This window comes from Glycine max, chromosome 4 (assembly GCF_000004515.6).
Source record: "Glycine max cultivar Williams 82 chromosome 4, Glycine_max_v4.0, whole genome shotgun sequence".
Classification (NCBI taxonomy): domain Eukaryota; kingdom Viridiplantae; phylum Streptophyta; class Magnoliopsida; order Fabales; family Fabaceae; genus Glycine; species Glycine max.
The window spans coordinates 4,104,452-4,128,145 of NC_016091.4; the positions used below are offsets into that span (position 1 = coordinate 4,104,452).

Genomic DNA, 23,694 nt, shown 5'->3' on the forward strand with positions numbered 1-23,694 from the left:
AAGGTGTAAGGTAGGGAAGAAACCTTCAGTTCAAAAATATCTATTGAAACGCCATTAATCAGGAATAGGCGATGAGACTGAAATTGGTCCAATGTAAGAACCGTAACTTACAAACCAAACATTAGTCATTCAGAAATTGTTTACTCTCAGGTACAGATAATAAACATTCAACCTCAAAGGGGCCTGAAACCCCGTAAAAGCATTCAGAAACTGTGACAAGGTATTGTATGGACACAATCTCCATCAAACATGGGTGCTTCTTAGCAAGGTAAACTACCATGTAGTTGCTTATTATAAAATAGCTTCGATGCCAAGAAAATAGATTGAATCGACCTCACTTTGTCCACCAATGGAGGAAGTCTTTGCGCCTATTGATCTTTTTCTGCAGCTGGAGGAGTCCATACAGCAAAGCCTCAGCAGTTGGAGGACAGCCTGGAATATATATGTCAACAGGAACAATCCTGTCACATCCCCGAACTACGGAGTAAGAGTAATGGTAGTATCCTCCTCCATTAGCACAACTTCCCATTGAGACAACCCATCTAGGCTCAGGCATTTGGTCATAAACCCTGCAAGAAATTTTCATCATCACATAGAAATTTGTAAATTTAATTAACTTAGTTTTGCCATGCCTAAAACAGAACATGACTATAGTTCTAAGGCAATAACAATAACAAATTAATATAAAGAATAACAATAATATAGGAAACAAGGAATTTCACAGGGAAATTGTAAAGAGGAGATAAAAAAAGGGCATGAGAATTAATTACTAATGTTTCATGAACATCTATTGTAGAAAAAAATCCCAACAACCAAATAGATAAGGCATTACAATGGACGTAACTGCCAGCATTATGATATAAGTTCTTAAGATTGTAGAGAGCAATTTAGATCCCAAAAGGAAAAAAAAAACTGACAATTTAAATTAAAAAAAAAAGTTGCAGAGTCTTACAAGTGGTATAGCAAGCTGGCTAATGGCCAAGAACAAAACTTATAAGGGGGCACTTGGAAGAACTTATGGAGAGTTTATTGTATTAACGCTTAATTAAGCAGTTTACCGAAACACATAAAGATGAGGAACCAATAATCTGTGTTATAGAAGGGTATAAGAAGTGACATTCTCTTGTACTCCTTTTCTATAACAACTGATGCAAATTAAAACCTTATTTTATACTTTATAGTTACAGGACATAACTCAGAATGTTCCCACCTCTAACTCAATGCAAGACAATCACTATCCACATTAGAACCTCTTTTGGCATGCACTCAATCAAACTATTTTCTATAGCAGCATGCATACACAGAGAGACAACTCTATATTAGCTACCCAGCTATTACTTAGTTTTATTTCAGGAAGAAAGGCAAGGTAGCAGAGAATTAGAAGCACGTGGAGGCAATGAGATAAACAAATGTAAATGGGGAATCAGTCTGGGGGAGTAGATTGCAACAACCAGTGGTGGGCAGTGGACGTAGGAACCTGATTCTGTTAGTGATATGGAGTGAGAGAAGAGGACAGGAGAAGCAAGGTTCAGTTCAAGTGACGGAGTGAGGAACTGAGGATTGGGAAGATAGGAATCAAGCCTCTCAAAGAAACTACAGACTACAGTTAGTGTGTCATTTCCATTTTATATATCAATGTTCATTTTCAGTATTTAGCGATCCCTATCCGGTACTGTTATCAGCATTATCAGAATAATAATGAACTCTACGAGATTTCTTCATTAAAACAGTATCCTAGTTCCACTTTCCTACCAATACTAAACTCAAAGGTTACATCACCAAAACAAGAGTCAATTAAAACAAACAAAACACAATATCATATGCAAGATTAAATCTCCCTGGAGTGCAATTTAGTCACAGAAATCCTCAATTAACATACATTCATTCAACTCCTTCAACACCGACCATAAAATTTATCTTTAAAATTTCCTCAACATGTATACAACAGCCTCCAAATCGAATATTATGTATCCACACACAAACAAAGCAAATCAGTGCATCAAGTGAGTCATGTGATTTTGAATCTACGGTGGAAAGGAATAAAAATAGGGAAGTAAAAACCCTAGAAAAGGGATAGAGGGAATACTTGCGAAGAGCGGGAGCCATCTTGTTGGTGAGAGTGCCAGCGACGATCATGCAATCAGACTGGCGAGGGCTGGGCCTGAAAATGATGCCGAAGCGGTCGAGATCGTAGCGGGCGGCGCCGGTGTGCATCATTTCGACGGCGCAGCAGGCGAGGCCGAAGGTCATGGGCCAGATGGAGCCGCGCCGGGCCCAGTTCATCAGATCGTCAACCTTCGAGATCACGAACTCCGCCGCCTTCGACACGCCGGCGGGAGGGGAAGCGGACGGAGGCGGTGGCGGGGCATATGGGGCGGGCGTGGGTGTGGATGTTGATGCGTTAAGAGATGGGAGCGTTGTGTGGAGGGAAACAACTCTTTGAGGGGAAACCAGCTGAGGGAAGCGTGAAGAGGCTCGACTCAGAAGAGCCATAGTGATGCTATGCTATGAGCCAAGAAAGACACTCTCTCTCCCACCTACATGAGGTTTGTATAAAAACAGAAAAGACTCTGTGTGTTTTGTTCTACAGGCCCTAAAGGGGAACTTTCTTAAATAGATGTCTCGGTAGTAGAATTTACATCTACATTTTGGATAATAGAGTGCTAGAAGCAAATTTTGTAGGTGCGGGAAGCAAAAGTGGTAGTAGAAAGATCGAACAGAAATCCTTTTGAGTGGGGTAAAGGCCCAATGACATATATGATTTATATTCCTTCACTGTCTACGCAGTCACAGAGTGCTTTGTCCTCTTCACTCTTCACTCGCATATTTCATGGCTGATTCTAGTTTTCAACCACGAGCGGGAATAAAGGTACGGTGACTTTTCACTTTGTTTTTATTTTAGTATTTTGTACCATAGGAGATACTAGTAACAATTAAGCTACACTCCGTTGATTCTTCTTTATCATCTCCTAGCTCAAGTTCTTGATGAACATTACTCCGTCTATGGTTTATGCATGAAAAAGAAAAAAAAAATGTCAAGATAGAAAGAAATAAAAGGAAACAAGATAAGGGAAGAAACTATAAATTTAATTAAGCTAAAATGAAAAGAAAAGAAAAGAAAATCTAAGAATTAATTAACAGTTGGCGTACAGTAGTTTCCAGGAAGTAGTAGTAGTAGTAGTGTATATTTCATCGGGATTGGGTTTTAATAATAAATGCTCAGAACTCAAAACAAGTAATGGCTTATTGAAATTTGCAACCTGCATGCTGTGAGATCAGCACCATGCTGATTTTGAGCGATTCAACTTGGACTTGTCGTTATTAATGACTGCATCATTGAATCTGGATCTGGTGCATTCGTGGACCATGCTCCGGAGTATAACATTTTGAAAAACGAATGGTCCTGATTAAAATATGAATGATGCCATGCAACACAACACAGTACTGTCATTAGATCAACTGAGCTTTGCGATGGAAACTATTATTATTGATGACGGCTTGTGCCTCTCCTCAGACAAATAAATCACAAATGTGCCATTCTGCCAAGGAAATAGTGGTGCCATCCTAATGAGAAAAGAAGCTAGTGCAATGTATATAGTCAACGATCGAAATCAGTGAAACCTCATCTGATATCAGATTTTCACTTCATGCAAGCTAAAACCCGACGCTAAAAAACGATTCAGCAAATTTTATTTTCATAAGGATACATAAAATTAATGATATGAATTACGTTGTTATTTTCATATATTTTGATTACTATGTTATCTTTCTTATAAAATATTATATAGTAAGCATTTCTAGTATTGTATAAGCATTTATAAATAGGAATGTAGTGTGAAAATATAAATAAAAAATATTAAAAATATCATTCAAAATATATTTTAGTATATTTTAGTAACGAAACCTTAAACAGATCATTCAAAATTAAATTTTAAAACGTCAAAAATATATTTAATTAGTATACTATTTTTAAATATTAATTTATAAATTTTCAATATACTTGATGTTGATACAAAAATTGTATAATGATTGAATAAGTTGAAAATTTAATTCATTAATAAATTAAAAATAAAATATTAATTTGATTTAAAATAAAATACAAAAGATGTATATCATAAAATTAAAAATACGTGTCTACTTAAAAAGAGAGTACACCGTGCATACAAATATTATACTTTTTAATAATAAAAACTCAAATATGTTGCAAACGTGAATTATTATTAAATAAGGGCACTTTAATCACCTCATTTAAAAAAAAAACCATTTAGGAATTTTTCTATTTAAATTTGGATTTAAAAAAAACAATATAAAAATGTATTTTAAAAGAATTAATATTTTAAAAATAATTTATGTTCATAATTAATATTTTAAAAGTTAGTTTAAAATAGTTAATTTTGTTTGAATTAAAAATTAATTTTAAAATGTATTTAAAATACTTTTTAAAACTTAGAAATCTTACACCAAAAATAAATATATTTATCTTGAAAATTAAAATTTTTTTAAAGCTTAGAAATCTTACATCAAAATGGATTCCCAAGTCCCACCGCTAGAGAAAAAGGCCATCAAGTATCGATAATTATAGTTGATATACGGCAGAGCAATAACTTAATTTTTTTAATTTAGATTTCTAGTTAAATTTTAATTTACGTGGTAGCTAAGATATTACGTACCTATCACATCTTCCTTTCACGTTATAACCATTGTTCAGAAGATAGTCTCATAAACATTTTCATGTGAACCAGGACACTGAAAATGTAAAAGTTTCTCAACTAAGAGGGCAAATAAATTAAGAAGGCTTGAAAATGAAATTTAACTTGGGAAAAGTTTTATTTATTTATCTAGACAAGTTAAATTCTTAAGATTGATGGTAAGGTCAAATTGATTAAAGATCTCGTCCTATTACAAAGTATTTCCAAATCTTCAGTGAATAAAAAATTATTTTTTATTTTAAACATATGACCGTGCTAATTTTTGTAAAGCAAATGCCAGTATCATAAAGGATGTTGGTTAAAAAATTTAAAATATAAATATTTTTATTAAAAGATGAAAATTATATTGTCTGTGATATTAAGTTTTCCTATAATTTACCCTATAATTTTTTTTTTAATTTCTTAATCAATATCGTATGAATACTGGTTAGCAGAACTTTTTTCTTAAAATAAGTTTCATATTTTTGTATAATAAATACTTCTTTTGATAAATGTAAGAGTATATTTTGAAGATTCAAAATCAAAGGGTACTACTTGGTGCATCTAGCAATTTTTCAAAATTCTAAAAATATCCCCTGCTAACTTCTTCACGCACCATTCATTTTGTTGCTTTCTTCTATGCAATCATTCATTCTCGTGAGAGGTGGTTCTTCGTTGTTGTGTCCATTTTGGTTGAGACGCATTGGTTGCGGTGGTTCATTGACAAGTGGTGGTGGTTGGTGTGGCTCTTAACGTTGGATGCAACATACGTTGATTTTCTTCTACAACTTCGATCTAGTTTTATACGGATTTGCAATTCGTATAAAACTTACAGATTGATAATCTTTAAGTTTTATATAACTTAAGGATTAACAATCCATATAATTGTTACGAATTGACAATCCGTATGTTTCTTACAGATTGACAATCTGTAACAACCATACAAATTGTCAATCGGTAAGGTTCTTACGGATTGGTAATTCGTATTATTGTTACGGATTGTCAATCCATAAGAAACATACGAATTATCAATCTCTAAGTTTCTTATGGATTATCGTTAATCCATAAGATTTTTTTATTTTATTTTTAAAAAAATTTGTTTTATTGTTTTTTAATGTAATTAGTTTTATTATTTAAAATATTTTTAAATACGTATAGTTTAATAATTTGTACCTTTTAGTTTATATAGTTTGAAAGTGGTATTTATTTTAAATAATTTAGAATTTTATTTTATTTTAGTCATTTATTTTAAAATTGTTTTTTTAGTCTTTATAATTTTATGAATTACAAAAATATTAGCAATACATTCGTAAGTAATTTATCGTAATATAATTTGTAATAAAAAAAAGTTGATATTTATAACTAATTTATAGGTAATTATTTATATATATTTTTTTGTAACAAGGACTAAAATATAAGTCCCTAAAAGAGTTTATATTTTTTTGGTAACTAGTACTCGATGAGTATTTAAACATTTATAATGTTTTTGTAAGTATTATTAAGTTAACTACTTTATAGAAGTCAAAAAATAATTATATTGTGTCATATATTAGTTTATGTAAGTCTAAATTTTAATATATATGATTATAAATTTTGATGTATTATATTATTAAATGCAGTAAAAAAAATTAAAAAATTATGTGATGGTATGTATATGGTGTTGTTAGGAGTCATTTGTTTGTCATTGAATTTTTTTTAATGTTTTGTTAAGATGGACGAAGATTAATGGATGTATGATAATATAATATCTGAAGAAATTGATATGAATGAAGAAAATGAAGAGGAACCTGGTGTGAATGAAGAAAATGGAGAGGAACCTGGTATGCATCAACATGTTGATTATTCTGATGTCTTCAATACTTCTTAGGTATTAATATGTGTTTTTTTGTTAAAGTAAGTAAATGAATGTCTAAGCATGTATTATCCCTATTGTAGGTGTTTGGTACCTGTGATGATGTTTTGAATTTAGCTCAATCTGTTGCGTATGATATTGGTTTTGTGGCGGTGGTTATGAGGTCAGACACAAATACTATTATTAGAGGAAGGACCTCATTTGGTTTAATAGGTTGTGAAAGGAGTGAGAATATAGGGTCAGGAAGAAAGATTTAGTATGAACAGTTACTGGAAGTAGAAAATGTGGATGTCTCTTTAAGCTGCGAGTGAAACTAGTGGTGAGAGGTGAAGGATGGATGATGAAGTTAATATGTGAGAGTCATAATCATGCATTGGCTAAGTTATTAGTTGGACATCCATATGCTAATCGAACAACTAAGGATGAGAAGATTATTATTGCTTATATGACAAAGTCAATGGTCAAATAAAGAAATATTCTTCTAACATTGAAGAAGCACAATGCCAACAGATATACAACAATATAGCAAGTATATAATGCAAGATATGCATATTGTTCTTTCATAAGAGACAGTAATACTGAAATGCAATAACTAATGAAGCTTCTTGAACGGGATCAGTATATTCATTGTCATAGATTGAAGGATAAAGATGTTGTACGCGATATATTTTGGAGTCATTCTAATGTAGTGAAATTATCCAATGCCTGTAATTTGGTATTTCTCATAGATAGCACCTACAAAACAAACAGGTATATGATGTCGTTACTTGACATTGTTGGTGTAACACTAACATGGGTGACATTTTCAGCTGTTTTTTGCTTATTTGGAGGTAGAACGTGTAAACAATGTTGTTTGAGCTCTAGAGCGGTTTCGAGGTATTTTTCTGAGATGTGATGCACTCCCTAAAGTCATTGTTACCGACAAAGATTTGACATTGACGAATGCAGTTAAAATTGTTTTCCTTGAGTCTACCCATTTGTTGTGTCGGTTTCACATTGCTATTAGGGTTGACTTATGGTAGGGTTTAAGGGTTTAGTAAGATTATGGTTAAGGGTTTATGGTTGGTTGTCTAGGGTTTATGGGTTAGTTATTTTATGGTTTAGGGTTTATGTCTTAAGGTTTTGGGTTTTGAGTTTATGGTCCATGGTTTATGGGTTTTGGTCTAGGGTTTAGGGTTTAGTTAGTTTATGGATTATGGTTTAAGGCGTAGGCTTTACTTATTTTAGGGTATAGTGGTTAGTTAGTTTATGGTTTAGGTTTTAGGGTGTAGGCTTTACTTATTTTAGGCTTCAGGGTTTAGTTAGTGTATGGTTTAGGTTTTAGGAGATTAGGGTTTATGCATGCTATTTAATGAATTATGGTTTAACATATTGTAGTTAGGTGAAGATACTACATAAATGCAAATTAAAACCTTAGTCATAACATACTTGTTTGTCAAATAATAGGAAATATTAAACATTGTGCAGTCATATAACATACATATTTCCTATACAACTTAATGAATCCCAAGAATCTTCATGTGTCTAGTGTATGTCGCCTTCGTCTCGACCAAACATAAACATTTTTGTTGCTCAGTGACACCCTTGGGGATTCTCAGGCACTCCTAAGTCACGGTGTATGCTTCATTTCCAGCAGTAACCATCCCCATGTTGATTAAGTGTTCTAACCTTTCTGTTATCCGTTGGCAAGCCTCATACGACATTGACAACAAGGTAGAAAGTAATTCTGGAATGCATGACACAAAAAATGACTAAAAGTGAATTAATATTTTACTATAGTACTGCATGTTGAGGCATGTCTACATCAACAGGTGCAAGTGTAGGTGCAGGTAGTTTTGGCATAGTTGTTGCAGAGATGGGATACTAAGGAGGATCTGATTCAATAAATGTATCATCGTGTACCACAGGTGGATGTCTAGGAGGATCCTCAGGCTATGTTGGACTCATGCTGGAATCAGATATCATGTAGAATCACTCTATGTAGTCTACTGCACAATGTCCAAGAGCAACACAAATCTGACCTACCGATGCAAGGTATTCAGAGAACTGCATCTATCTATCATTAATCTCCTCTATAGATAAAGATGGGGGCAATAAGGTGTGGATCAATGGTTTGCACATAACTAAATTGTCGCCCAACTCTCTCTGGTCGGTGTATCACAATAGATGGACCCCATCTGATTTGTCTGAAAAATAAGGAGATCTTCTCAAATTCTCTGAATGAATAATGGTCACCATAAGGATTCCAACGCACAACATTGGACGTCAATTTATCCAACCACTTATGATACCCTGACACTGATAATGCCTTCCCAAACTTCCATTGGAAAGCATGTGGTTTCCTTTCATGATAATCCTCATCAGCAACACATGAAGCAACAATAGGGAAATGCTCGCAGATCCAACACTGCATATATTTAAAAAACAAAAAAAATACTAATCAATAGTAAATATAAACTATAAAACTAATCATTGAAGTTAAACGAAATTATAAATACCTGTAACAGTGTGATATATCCTACAAGTTGCATGGCAGATTTCTTTGACACATCATTCAAATTGTCATACATATGGACCAATGCAGCTGTTCCCCATGAATAGCTTCCAGATTGGTTGAGGTCATGAAATGCGTCCAAGAATACCACAAGCACGTGTGTGACACTCTTGTTAGCAAACAATGTGCAACCAAGTAGATGCAACATATATGCTTGAGCTGCTATGGTCCACTATCCTGCGTCACATTTGCTACGATAAATGTCTCGCAGCCAAGCTAGCCGAACATATGCCCCATGGCATTGAAATGTCTCATCTTTTGCTTCTTATGTATTGACTTCAAGCAACTCAATTAACAAGTCCACGACTTGGTCTGCATGAAGAGCATCAAAGGTATGGAAGACGTATGTAATAGGAAGATGAAGCAACGATGCCATATCATTGAGGGTGATAGTGACTTCTTCTACCGAAAGATGGAAACTACTAGTTTCCTTGTACCACCTCTCCGCAAAAGCAAATATAAGTCCCTTGTCACGAGTGTCTAAGGAACATGCAATTAGAAGACTTAATCCTGTGGCAGTCACTATGCCTTCAATCTATGGAGTAGACCTTCTAAATTTTTGTACCTTCCTTCTATGAGAGGACAACTTCAACTTAGGGCGTTCCTAAAAAAAATATTAATCACTTCAAGTTAAATGACAAATAGTTAGGAAAATATTATATAATTCAAGAAATAAGTACCTTTCCTGCCTAAACTGTGACTGCCACATGATGAATATATTCTGTCAAAATTGATGTATTGTGGGATCCCTTGGAAAACCCTGGGCATCCGCACGTGCATCATCAGTAACTACCTACTGAGGCTGCTCATGAACCTCGTCAATTGCAAGATCCATATGCTCAACATTCTCAGCAATAGGTGTAGTTATCCGTTGTCCACGCGCATATGTTGTCAACCTTCGACGCTGAGGGGCTTCATCTGCATCACCACTAACTTGTGTCCTTAAGGCTCTTCCAATAACTTTGTCTAAAGACTAATACAATCCTTTGGTTCTAACCATAATCTGCACATTTAAATAATAATAACAATTAATTTCATCGTTCAAATAATAGTTGGCTTTCATAGACTAACTAACAAATTGACTAATAAATAAATTTAATTTAAAATATTGAATAAATTACTATTGAATAATTCATAAATAAATAGTTAATTATTTTTTAATTAACTTTTTAAATACTTTTATATATTCATAAATCAATATTGAAATTCTTTTTAAAAATTTATAGCCTCCACATCACTAACTCTAGTAAACTTAAATATATGATCAAAATCTAAGTATAATTTTGTTTTTTATTTCTAATAAATGACTATTTTATTTTTTAAAAAAATTAGTATTTGAGTAATTTTAAATATTTATAAAAAAATGAAGAAATTTTAATTTTATATTTTCAAACACTATTTATATAAATATTTAATACTACTAGTGTAATAATATTTATATGACTATATCAATACAAAAAATTGTCATTTACAAATTTATATTTTCTTGTTAAACTAATTTGTACAATATTTACTTATTAAAAATTGGAATTAATGATATTTAACAAATTTATAAATAATTATTTTAAATATCAAATATAATTAAATTGCTTATATTTTAAAAATAAATAAATAACAATAACATTGTCGCAACCTACCTCACGACGGGACGACGAAAGAAAAAATAATGAAAGCATCGTTGGTCTCCTAAGGAGAAAATGAGTGAAAGTTGCCACCAACGTTTATTCAACGAAAACGTTAGAAAAATCAAAAAGAGGTCTGCGAATTTTGAAAACAAGGGTTCGGAAATTGTTTACGCATAGGGACGACAACCTTTAGTCGAGTGTGCACAATGTGACTTCAAAATTATGTATTTTCCCAAGAGCGGTGAATTGCTTTTATTACATTATTTCATTTTATTTTTATTTTTTCCGAGTCGACAAGGGTGTTGCCTTTGCTCCTATGTATCCTAAGGTGCGATGAGGAAATCAGACCTACGTAGTTCTTTAAGTCTGAATGTTTGTGTATTAAATTGATTTTATGTTTTTTGAAAAATTTATTTTATTTGCGAACATAGAGTCGTTAAGGCGTTGGACCTTGAAACTACATTTTAAATTTTGAAAAGCGGATGGAGTCGTTAAGGTGTTGGACCTTAAAACGATCTTAAGTGATATTTAATAAAGAGAAGTTTGGTTTTGAATTGATTTCCTTCTTCTTTTTTTTGTTTACTAGTTTCTAGTCTCACAAAAGAAAAGAAAATGATTTCACGACACTGGTGGTTGGCTAGAATTAAACCTTACAAATAAAATGAAATTACCAACGATAAAGGGGAGAAGGTGAATACGTATATAATATCAGAGAGGACCCATAAGGATACATGAATTACATTCAACTCTTAAGAAAAGAAAAGAAAAGGAAGAAGAACTAACCGATTGTTGCACAGGGCACAAGACTAGCAAGAAAAGCGATGTAGGGAATGATCCTCGGTTGCGATTCGGCAACGCCTCGGCTTCGCTTTTCTTTTTTTTCCTTCCTTTCCCTTCGTTTTTCTTCCTCTCTAAACTTTCTGAACCCTTTGCCCTTCCCCTTCATGGCTATTTATAGGAAAAAGCCATTTGGGGCAGGGGAAGCTCGCCAAGGTGAGTTGGTTACTTAAGGTTGAAGATATTTCATGGCCCAAGCGAGCCAGATGCTAGCCTAGGTGAGCTTAGGCCCAGAAAATTCCATAAAATGACTATTTTGCCAATTTCCTTGTGGTTTTCCTTCTTGGATTCGACAATCGATTTGAGCGATCCCTCGACCTTGCGTTGCAATTGGTGTTGAATGATAAAAGCATTCCCCAAATGAAATTAGGGTTTGATAAACATTTATACATTTATTTTTAAATAAAAAAATTCATAAATTATTTATTTATTGGATAAATTATTTATTAAAATCTAACTTCAAAAAACAAATATAATTAATTAAATAAATATATATTAAAAATATACAACAATATTTATTTATTAAAAAATATTATAACAAAAAAATATTAATTTAATTTTTAATTAATAATAATTTATTCAGTTATTATTTTATTAAATATTAAATTAAAAAAATATACGAATTGACAATCCGTATGAATTATACAAATTACTAATCTGTATGCATTGTACGGATTTTCAATTCTTATAATACAACAGCAAAGTTATACAGCGTAAACTTAAACCAAAATACAACAACAAAGAGCAAAGAGACTCATGGTGACGACAACAATAACAACAGTGGCGGGGAGTGACAACAATGACCAATTGGAGGCACCAAAGGCGGGGTGTTGATGGCACGATGCGAAGAAGCAAAAACGAAAAAAAAGAAGAAGAGCACCAACAGAAGGCTAGGGTGAGTGAGAAGAGAAGAGGGAGCTTTTAAATTTTTAAGTGAAGGATATTTTTGACAATTCACTTAAATTGTTGGGTGCATGAAATAATTACCGCAACTAAAACAAGCTATTGGTAAAACAAAAAAAGAAAAAAAAAAGAGCGGGTCTATGGGAAGCGATTTTAATATGAAAGAATAAATGTAAAAAAAAAACAATGGGAAGCGATTTTAATATGAAAGAAATAGTGTTAGTGTTTTAAAAAAGGAGGGAGAAGGAGGAAAAAAAAATGTGAAGAAAAAAGAAAAGTGTCGGCTTGGGAACTATGGTTAAGCGAACCAAAGTGAGGGGTTAAGAAAGGCTGGTGTGAAACGGCTTGAATTGAATTGACACGGGGTTGAGCGTCGGTGACTCGTGCGAGACAAACACAGAAGAGAGAGAATTTGACACATACTGCTACTAATATAACAGCTATAAAAGCAAGAATCAAGCGAAAGAAAAAGGAATGTAGTGTGTGTGAGTGAGTAACAAATTCTAAACGCTATTGAGAGTAAAATGGCGGATTCAGTGTCGGTGGACATGGAAGCCATCTCTCCTCCACCCGAGGTACGTACGCACGTACGTAACTAACTAACTAACAACCATTTCATTACACGCTCGCTCGTCGTTTCCAGTTTCCCTTCTCGATTCATTTGACAACGTCTTCAACTATCTTTTTAACTGATTCTGTTTCTTCATCGCTTCGTTAAGCAAAAAACCATATTCTTCGTTTGCGTTTCATCACACAATGCTGTTGCGTTTGCTCCAATAGAATCTTTCTGAGTTCAGTCAATTAAGAATAGGATTATACGCTCACTTTAGTTTCTGTTTTAGCGGGGGACCTGACCTGGACACTCGCCATGTGAATTTCGGTTATATATTAATCATTCATTTCTAAATGCGTAAATGCTTTCTAGTTAAATAATTGGGATTTGTTTTTGAATTTTTCTCTTTTTATGTTACTTTTCTATGACTGGTAAGACTCTCGCAGATGCAGATTAATATAGTTTTTTAACCTCTTCGCATGCACAAATATTTGCACTTTTTGTTAACTTGTATTTTTGTTTTTTTTTCTTTCCCTCTGTGAATGAGAATAAGAAAGAACCAGAGGGTTTACAGGCTTCTGTTGCCCATGCTGAAATCATACATGTGGTTAAATAGAGAATGATTCTTTAGTTTGCCCCTTTTTCTTGTTGTGTAAACATGAAAGAGATGGCTTTTCGTATTCATATCTGATTTTCTTGTCTATTATGGCTAACGAGCTGCTGAAATATTTTTGCAGGAACATGTTGTTAGAACTCGTCATGGTTGTGTCTCAGTTGCTGTGTATGGGGACCAGGACAAGCCAGCGCTTATCACGTATCCTGATTTGGCTTTAAATTGTAAGCAAAATGGTTTTTACTTTTTCTATATGATTCTTCTAGCAATGAGTACTCTTAGGCCATGATTAACGTCATTTTAATACACTTTATTACATGCTAATAATTACTACTTCACAAACAATTATTAAATGATTTTGTGTTTTTAATATAATAAATTTTTTTCTTATAAAAAATAAAATAAATGTTTTATTTTGTATTATACTTTTTTGTTTTAGTTTCTTTACCATTTCAGTTCTAGTTAGCATTTTCCTTTATAATAATAATAATATTATTATTATTATTATCCCCCCAAAAGTCAATTTTTTTTTAAAAAAAAGAACAAAAATTGATGGGCATTTATAGATTTGTTTTAATCATAAGATGAAAACGCCGTCTCATTAGGTAGATTCAATGCTAGAATTTTGAAATAATGGTAGTTAGCTAGTTTTCTCTTAAAAGATTTTATGATGAGAATGCCAAAATATAGATAGAACGATGTTTTATGACTTTGTTAACACTGTTTGTTTTGTTTACAAACCAACAATCTGACCATTTGCTTTCCTGCATGTGGTTTCATCAGATGTCTCCTGCTTTCAGGGGTTATTATTTTGTCCAGAAGCCTGTTCATTGCTGCTCCACAATTTCTGCATATATCATATTAGTCCACCTGGGCATGAGGTCTCTAACTTTATGTCTTGAAACTGTAATATGCTGTTACTTGCTACTTATCTCTCCTCATTTGTAAATATTTTTGTTGTTGGATGTATCTAGTTCCTTATCATTTTGTACTTTTTCATGAGTTATTGCAGTTGGGAGCTGCTGCCATTGATCCAGATGATCCAATTCTTTCTGCTGATGACTTGGTTGATCAAATAGCTGAAGTTCTTAACTATTTTGGGTGGGCATGTTCTACCTTACTCGTCAATTTCTTTCCATTTAGGCTATGGTAGAAAGTTTTGGAGATAATGAAATGGGATCAAATGGAAACTGAAGTGATGGAATGAAATATGAAATGGAAAACAGTTCATTCCCTATGTTTGGAGATTTAACTACTAATGATGGAGAAAATGTGATAGTAAAAGGTTGAAAGTAAAATTTCAATAAAACCTTTATAAACTTAAACTTTTTTCAAGTAACCAAGTTTATGGAGTGAAATAGTGAATGACAAGTATTCAAAATAGAAGCTAAGCTGTACCCCGCACAATCTCTTCCTCTTCGGAAACTTTTGAACTCCTAAACAAGGGTCTTATTCCCTACTTCCATCCTTTTACTCTCCTAGTGTTAATTAGATCAATTTCCATTTGGCTTCAATTTGCTGTATTTGCTTATGTTATCTTTTAATTTACTATATTTGTGACTGAAAGTTCCTTCTGTTGTGCATTGAAAGTGATGGGTTTATAGCTTTTGCAACTGAGGCTAGAAGCTGATATTGCGTCTCCTTGATCTGGAAATGGCAATCTAATATCTTTCCCCTCTCTCTTTGCAGTCATAGTACAGTTATGTGTATGGGAGTAACTGCTGGGGCTTACATTCTTACCTTATTTGCTGTGAGTCTTTATATATGCTGCACTTTCTCTCTCCTTTCCATTCTTAAATAGCCTAGTTTCAAATAATGGGATCTCATATCTTTCTCTCTTGACAACAGATGAAGTATAGACATCGTGTTCTTGGTTTGATACTTGTTTCTCCTTTATGTAAAGCACCATCTTGGACTGAATGGTTGTACAACAAGGTTCTTTTTCTAAACCTGCAAGCCTGTCTCCTTATGAAAATACATACCACCTTTTGCTAAAGACTGATAATTGCAGGTCATGTCAAATTTACTCTACTTTTATGGCATGTGTGGGGTGGTAAAAGAAATATTGCTAAAGCGGTACTTCAGCAAGGTATGCCTCTTTCAAAAGAAAATTTCCCCCCTATTTCCTTCAGTGTGTGAAGATTGAGTCAGTCAATTTTATTGGTGGTGATAGGAAGTTCGAGGCAGTGATTATTTGCCAGAGTCAGATATAGTTCAAGCATGCCAAAGGGTTAGCCCAATTTATTTTTGTTTCCATGTGTGGACTGGGTTATAACTAACAGTGGGAATTTTGAAACTGAACTCTTGTTTGACTCTCTTTGAAATATTTCCTGACAGTCATTAGACGAGAGGCAGAGTTTGAATGTGTGGCGGTTCCTTGAAGCAATTAATGGGTAAGATAACACTTCAAAATTGTGGTTTTCTTCCAATTCAGATGTGATTACCTATAATATATATGTATGGGGTGGGGTGGGGTGTATAGGGTGGAGTTCTCTGCGGGATATCAATTATTGCCTGAAACCTCCATGCCATCTATGTAGCCAAAAAAAGATAATTGCTAGAGTTTCAATATCAGTCAGAATTTAATAATACATGCACTCGTTGCTTTTAATTTACCACTTTATATGCACAAATGCATGTGGTGATGCTGTAGGTTCCACGTACTGTGAACAACAATGTGCCCATGACTTTGTATTGGCATTTTGCAGGAGATATGACATAAGTGAAGGATTGAGAAAATTAGAGTGTCGTTCACTAATTTTTGTTGGAGATATGTCTTGCTTTCACGGTGAGGCTCTCCATATGACATCAAAGTTGGATAGACGACTCAGTGCTTTAGTCGAGGTGTGTAAGATAATTCAAGTTTATATTAATTTGTTATAAGAATTTTGTTGTGTATCAACAAAAAAAAAAAGAGCTAGATTTAATAGCTATTGTTTGCGGAGGTGCAGGTTCAAGCGTGTGGATCAATGGTAACAGAGGAGCAGCCTCATGCCATGTTAATACCGATGGAGTATTTTCTCATGGGATATGGCTTGTACAGACCATCTAAGCTGAGTGTCAGCCCAAGAAGTCCCCTGAGTCCCTCTTGCATTTCTCCTGAGCTTTACTCCCCAGAAAGTATGGGTTTGAAATTGAAACCAATAAAGACACGAATTTCCGAGGAGATATAGTACAGTAGTAGTAATGGTAGTAGGTGAATAAAGATTGCCGCTCTTTTTGATTTGATTGTTGAACAAGTTTATAGTTCTTTGTTTTGTCAAAAATCTGATGAGGGATGTCATAACCTTGTAGATAGAGGGAGACGAGAAAGAAATAAACAGAGGGAAAAAGGGGAAGAGTTTAGCTGAAAGCAGCTATAGTCATTCTTTCATTTGTAATCATAGACTTTAGTTAGCGAGCCTGAATGATTGGTAAAGCTTCGAAATTGTTATTTTTGGACAAATAAAATAATAAAGTTCTTGTTACAACTGTAAAGCTAACGCGGTGAGCATAATGCCGACACCATGCAATCTTACACATTGTTTTCATGTCGTCACTATCTTTCTACCTACTGATACTTTCATTAGTTTACTTTATTCGTCGTCCCGAGATTCCTGAAATGAAATAATGATGCAATTTTTGTTAACACGGTTATGGAAATTAATTGGTTAAAACATAAAAAGTTTTTATCATTTTTCTCCAATGACGAACTTGCTATAACTTGCAACTTGCAAGTATGCCCAAACCTCCAATTGATGACTTATAGCATCAACCCGTTAATTTTATCTGACTTGGATTATCTTGTTAGAGAGTATAACCCCTTTTATTTTGCTGTAACATTAGCTCACCTTTTAGCCTTGTTGGATTTATCTTCTTAAGTAGCTTAACCGCTATTATCGTTTTAGCAGCATTCCATAACCACTAACCAGTTAATACATGAATTTCCAAAGTGATTTAACCGGCACTTACAATTTATACCCTTACACTAATTTCTACGACCGCATCCCAATAAAAAGAAATCTTAAGCTAAAACGAACGAGTTATTATGGACATTCAAATAAATCCCGTGTTATTTTCTGAGATTCCATTTTTGTCATGGACATCCTCAGACTAATATACTCCAACCATGCAAAAGCATTATGCGCAGACTTTGGCTTCAGTTCTTTCTATTTTAACAAAGAAAAGGGTCCATGATATCGTTATGCGACTTTGTTCACCTATAGTTGACACTGATTAAACCTTTGATTGCTCATGCTTATCCTGTTTCCGTGGTTGCTCTGCATTCCTTCTTCATTTCGACAAGCCTTTCTTTTATTCATTTCAGCATACATCTCTTCGATCATAGGTTTCCACAGACGAACACGAGCATTTATAAACCAATTGGATACCTGAGTTTGAAGACACAACCAAACCAAGCATATCAGATTGTTCCTCTTTAAACCAAGTAACAAACAACAAGACTAGTAGGTAAAATACCTGGCTTCTCGTCAACCCACTTTTTACTGCAAGTAAATGCTTCTCTGCATCTTTAGGATACCTGAAAATCCATCATCAAATAATAAATAAATAATTTCTCTAAGTTCATTTCATGTATACTCTGATGATTAAAGTATAAACTGATGTTTCTATGGTTGAAACTCACGGATGCAGGAAATTCTGAAACATCCAAGCCCGTAGAACCCAGACTGATCTTTCTGGCAAGCCTCTTTGTGGCCTCCACAACTGATCTTTTCTATTCAACTGCTGGAGAGCCCATTGCTTCTGAAGGAATGAAGTTTCAGCAGACCATTCATTCTCTTCTGAGCACGAGTTGTTGAAATTTGATCCCATGGCAAGAATATAATTGCTGATCCTCTCTCGTAGGTCCTTGTAAAGGATAGAGATGGTTTGAAGAGCAAAATGTGCATGTATTTGCGGGTCCAGCTCTGTAGCAGCATGGAAAGCGGATACAACAGTATGTATCTCATCCAAACACTGGCTATATCGATTGTCCGCCTAAGTAAAAAAAAAAAGATATTACTAATTGTTGGAGTCCAAGTGCGAGTAACAAGTATCGCAATATGGAGATCATCCGTTTTTCAGATCAATATTATAAACCAATTTTAGCAATTAATTTTCCATCCATGCATTTGAATATGGAAATGTGCAACGCAAAGCTAACATGATTCTGTCCATGACCATAATTGATATGAACACAATAATGAAGTAATTTAAGATGTAGTAGCATCATACCAGTTGTAGAAGTGCCAGGAGTTGGGCTTTCTTTGATTCAGCAGCATGCCTTTGCAGTGGAGGCTCTGCATGAGCTTCATACGTAGAATTTGCATTGTTATCTATCAATATTCTTCTCTTGGGTGGGAAAGCTGAACTTGACTTGTTTCCACCTGATCTATTACCAGAAGCTGAATAATTTAACTGTTCTAGATTTTCAAATGAATATCTTGCAATTTGAGCAAGTATCTCTCGAATCCCAATGAGATATCTCGATTCCAGTACTTTTGGTGAAAACTGTACATATTTATCACCACCCAAGTTCATAGAAAGTTCCCTACTACTGCCGCAGAAGGCTTGCTCCAAGCCTGACATGGTTCCATTCATGCATGGGGTCACATTAGAGCAACTTACCTCTGAGCATTGTCCTGTGGTTGTCGATGTTGCGAGACTTAGAGAAAGTTCCTTACTAAAGCTAGAGGAATGGTTAGCATGATTGGCCATGTTTGCTAGATTTGATGATGTCCATTCATTTGGATCAAGATTTGCTAAAGAAGAATAAGGCTGACACCCAGTTCCATGAATCTCTGGAGCTTTAGGAAACTTGTTAGCATTCCAATTACCAGGAACTTCATTGTAACCACAGTCCTCAAAAGTTGCAGACAAAGGGTTTGAATTTGAAGTACCTTGCAAATTGTTGAAGAATGCCCCCAGTGCCCCTATTGAGCAGAGGGAGGGAGGCAAGGCTGATGATGAGTTCTCCAAATTTTCTTCAAAACCAATTCTAGCAGCAAGAATGGCAACAAGGGAAGAGGGAGTAATTGACATTCCTCCAACTAAATGCTCTTGAAACTCGGTGTTCTCCATAGGACTTGAGGCATCTCCCACAATAGTTTTTCCTTGTGATGTAACTAACGGACTAGAGTCCGCAATAATTGAAGGATTAATGAAGCAAGCATCACCATGGACATTATTTATAGGTTCACCTTGCTCTCCAGAAAGCATTGAAATTCCATTTATGATGTGGGATTGGTTGTTAAGGTCAAGTGAATAGCACTGAACGAGAGGATTTGAGGTGGAATGTTGGGAAATTTCATCTATTACTCTAGCATCTCGGCCAGAAATGCCCAGTGCAGCGGTGTACATATCACTCTCCATCAACATAAGCAGTAATTAGTAAATGTAACAAGAGGCTCTTGATTTTGCAGTGGTCTTCCAGAAAAACTTTACTTCAGGAACGGTATGATCCCACAGTAGTAGAAAATAGACCTACATAACAAGAAACATCCCCACCATAAACTAGAAAAGAAAATTGGAAGGAGAAAGGGAGCAAAAGGATCAATAATTATGCAGCATATGACTTAATTGAGCCTCCTTTCAAAATTCAAAATAGATGATAACAACAGACAAATGAATTAAAGTATCAACCAACCTTGACTAAATCTGCAAAAGAGTAGTCCATCACACGAGACTTTTCATGTCAAACCAGATATCTTCTTAATATTTAACAACTCCTTACCAAGATATCTTCTCCATTGTGAACCTACAGGAATGTAAAAGAACAACAAGGCTATTTGTTATAAGAAAAACCAACAAGGAAAAGAAGCCAAGGCATTCCAACCTTGCTTACACCATGCCAAATAAAAGAGCAACACCAAAGTTGTGTTGACTACTTTTGCATGAACAGAAACATCTTCTTCAAGCATCCCAACCCCAAAACACGAGTTTCATTTTCTTAGACCCCATCAAGATTCCCTCCTTTGTCAAATAATGTTATCTAGTCTTTGCACATTTAAGACAAGAAGTTGAAGAAGAAAACCATGAAAAGGGAGAAAGTGTTTGTTTAAAGTCCAAGTCAAAAAGGGAGTGGGGGATGCGCCAGTGTTGAAGTTGAATGGAAAATGAAAAAAAAAGCCAAAAATTAAGAGGGAAAGGTAAAAGAGTGAAAACAAACAAGAAAGGAGAGGGGAGGAGTGTTTGGTGCAATGGCACTCATTTGAGTTGCAGGCTTTACTGGGCCCATCTTCCCCCTCTCTCTCTCTGATCTGATCTCTTTTCTGTTTCCCTGCAATCATCATAATCAAAATATCTGGATTCTCTCTGTTCAAACTCCTGTTCATGGCAGGTACCCTCAGAAACATTTTCAGAGAAAGCCCTTTGCTTTTTAGCTATTTTTAAAACCAAGAAGGGGCTAATGTGACGAGAAAGGAGAGTAAATAAAGAAATAAGTTTGCAAGCTTTCCCTTCAGAATGTAACAACTAAACGCACAAGGCAAATGAAATGAGAGGAACAGAGAAAGAGAAACACTGTTATAGCCTTTATAGCAGTGTCCTTTCTTGGTGGTGACCAGACACAGAGAAGATTCATTCATTCATTCATTCATTCAAGGCTGATGTAAGCAAACCACACTAATGACGACAATTTTTGGTAGCTACCTTCATCAATTTATTGTTGTTTGATGTTTTGTTATTACCAATACCGATAAGTGGATTACACTACGGAACCTGCTATCAACTCTTCATTGTTCGCTGCTATTGGTTGCATGCCACTTGCCACTGCCTACTTAAGATTTTCCATCTTTGCATGACCAAATCCATGACTTCACACAGAATTATAACTTTGCATATCGGGTAATCACCGTAACTACAGACCACAAACTCTATATTCGTCGTGCAAATGCAAACAGTGCCACTATAAAATTTGTGTTTGATTTTGTGGGACACACATAATTGAATGGTTTTACGTGAACTCCATTTAATAATAAAAAGTGTGGGTGCGCTGAAAGAGTGAGTCATCAACATAATACATAGTTTTTTTTTTTTAACCTATAGTTTATATTTCCAGTAGAGAAGTTGTCAAAAAAAAGTTTATAGCTATCCAAACAAGCACTAGATTGAGTACTTCCAACCATCTATCGAAAGGGGGCACGCATGAAACACGTGACACCCACCTAGGTCACGCAAGCTACGTGACTGTAACTTATTTCTTACCTAAAACATTAATATATAAAGCAATATTAGATATGAAATAGTTTCATTTCTCATTATCTACTCTTCATTTCTCACAAACACTTGCTTGAGTATTGAATTGCTTGCAAATATTCCACCATCGTTGTCATGTTATTCTGGCAAGCTCAACCCTTAGATCTTGGATCTGGAACGTACTTATGTCATCGAAGCGGTTTTGAACAATATCCACCGAACAACTTTCAATTTCATTTTTTAGTGGAATGCTTTCAATTTCTTAGAGTAATTAAATGTAACGTATTGTTTTTAATTAAAGAAAAAAGTTTTATTAAGATAACGGATATTTTCTCACGACCAAACAAAGCATTAATGGCAACTTTAGAGTTTTTATTAAGGTGCAACTTTTATATTATACTAAAATTAAACAAAATCATAAATAAAGAGTATACATGGATACAAGTATCTTACTACTTGCTCCACTTTGTTAATGTAGTAAGATGTTAGAAAAACAAATCTATTTATTTTACCTACGAGTACTTATTAAGTTATATAGTAATGTAGTTGATAAGTTACTCAGGTAGCTTTTTTTTTTCTTTCTTTCTGGTAGACTATGAGCTAATAATTTGATTAGCTATAAGTTAATTTGACTAAAATAAATTTCTTTGATGCACGAGCTTCATTTAGTACCTCGGACCTTGTTTTTACAAGTTACTTTATATAGTTTTTAACTCAAAGTCTACCAATTTTTTTATCCTTGTTAATTTCTTGAAATAATTTTTTATCTTTTTTTTTTTTTCAGTTTATAAACCCTATTACCTATTATTATCTAACTCTCAGCTATGTCACATTTTGTCTTTCACATCTTTAACTCTCGCCCGCAAAGTGACAATATGCATTGTCAATAGCACCTTAAGCCTCAGAGTCGACGAAGCATAAGACAATTCCAAAACCCTTACTTTAGCCCCCTAGAAAAATTTTATTTAGCACTATTTTACTTTTGGTGATATATATATATATATATATATATATATATAAGAGGACTAGAAGCATTTGGGTAACAAAACATGAGTTGAATCAGCTCTCAAAGCATTAACAGTACAACTATGGGCAAAATAAAAAACATGACAACAACTACTAAAACTGAGAACATGTTTGGCCATCTGTGACTTGATTTGTTTCTCTCAAGACATGATTTCCACTAATATTTATACAACTTTTATTATTAGCTTATTTAATGTAGTTGTTGCTAAGTTGTGCCTTTTCTTGGTAAATGGGGTCCAAACTATGCTTCAAGAAAAATCAATTTTATTTTTTGTAAGATCCTAATTTTAAATTATTCCGTTAAAATTTATTTGAGGCCTAAAACTATATTGGTTGACCATAGGGCACCATGATCGTTTTGTCGCCACTATTACACAATTCTTTTAAGCATAAAATGTCAAATCTTTATCATCGTTCTATAATATGGAATTTAAAAATTATTGTCCTAATTTTAAGATAGTAAATTATTAGAAGTATATTCAGATGTTGGAAGTGATAATATATATAAAATAAGTTAGGATTTTTTTTTTTTTACAATTTATAGTGAAGAAAGAATTATTTTTCTGTTACACATTTATTTTTATGTGAAAGAGAAAGACTGTGCACGTGTCATACAATTATTTATTTGTTCTTTGTTTCCTATTCACTATGTCATTGATTGGTAGGCGAGCAGTGCAGAATGCTCACATGGTTCATTAAGTAATGAATACAAGGTCATATATGGGCTCTGTCTAACCCTTTATATAAAAAAAGCCATCAACATGGCCACGGGGTGTCATAAATGACAAGGCCATATCTGCTATGTAGGCCTTGGCTTGTTGCCAATAGGTCCACCTATTATTATTAAGCTTTAATTTAATTTAGCTTA

The 23,694-nt window shown here is 34.1% G+C and overlaps 3 protein-coding genes across 6 annotated transcripts; 1 reads left to right on the forward strand and 2 right to left on the reverse strand.

The window, feature by feature from the left end:
* Positions 1–107: 107 nt before the first annotated feature.
* Positions 108–2,769, reverse strand: LOC100817153 (NADH dehydrogenase [ubiquinone] iron-sulfur protein 7, mitochondrial). The gene is made up of 2 exons (XM_003522190.5): positions 2,087–2,769; positions 108–569 (listed from the first exon to the last, which is right to left on the reverse strand). Exons 1-2 carry the CDS (start codon positions 2,491–2,493, stop codon positions 335–337), a joined length of 642 nt encoding a protein of 213 aa, XP_003522238.1. The 5' UTR covers positions 2,494–2,769; the 3' UTR covers positions 108–334.
* Positions 2,770–12,854: 10,085 nt separating this feature from the next.
* Positions 12,855–17,102, forward strand: LOC100817684 (protein NDL2). 3 transcript variants are annotated; one of them, XM_006578013.4, is made up of 11 exons: positions 12,855–13,046; positions 13,750–13,849; positions 14,409–14,506; positions 14,638–14,726; positions 15,315–15,375; positions 15,474–15,560; positions 15,637–15,714; positions 15,799–15,855; positions 15,963–16,018; positions 16,334–16,469; positions 16,577–17,102. In XM_006578013.4, the coding sequence occupies exons 1-11, from the start codon at positions 12,984–12,986 to the stop codon at positions 16,796–16,798; spliced, it is 1,047 nt and encodes a 348-aa protein (XP_006578076.1). In that variant the 5' UTR covers positions 12,855–12,983; the 3' UTR covers positions 16,799–17,102. The 3 variants fall into 3 exon arrangements, with proteins under 3 accessions (XP_006578076.1, XP_003522239.1, XP_006578077.1); XM_003522191.5 differs by having other exon boundaries at positions 12,893–13,034; XM_006578014.4 differs by lacking the exon at positions 12,855–13,046 and having other exon boundaries at positions 13,746–13,849; positions 14,409–14,531.
* A 434-nt stretch (positions 17,103–17,536) lies between these two features.
* Positions 17,537–21,494, reverse strand: LOC100820354 (homeobox protein ATH1). Of its 2 annotated transcripts, none has more exons than XM_006577803.4 (6): positions 21,255–21,494; positions 20,251–20,361; positions 18,840–20,087; positions 18,250–18,602; positions 18,084–18,144; positions 17,537–17,995 (listed from the first exon to the last, which is right to left on the reverse strand). In XM_006577803.4, exons 3-6 carry the CDS (start codon positions 19,980–19,982, stop codon positions 17,825–17,827), a joined length of 1,728 nt encoding a protein of 575 aa, XP_006577866.1. In that variant the 5' UTR covers positions 19,983–20,087; positions 20,251–20,361; positions 21,255–21,494; the 3' UTR covers positions 17,537–17,824. The 2 variants fall into 2 exon arrangements, with proteins under 2 accessions (XP_006577866.1, XP_006577867.1); XM_006577804.4 differs by lacking the exon at positions 21,255–21,494 and adding an exon at positions 20,440–21,168.
* Between the last annotated feature and the right edge of the window lie 2,200 nt (positions 21,495–23,694).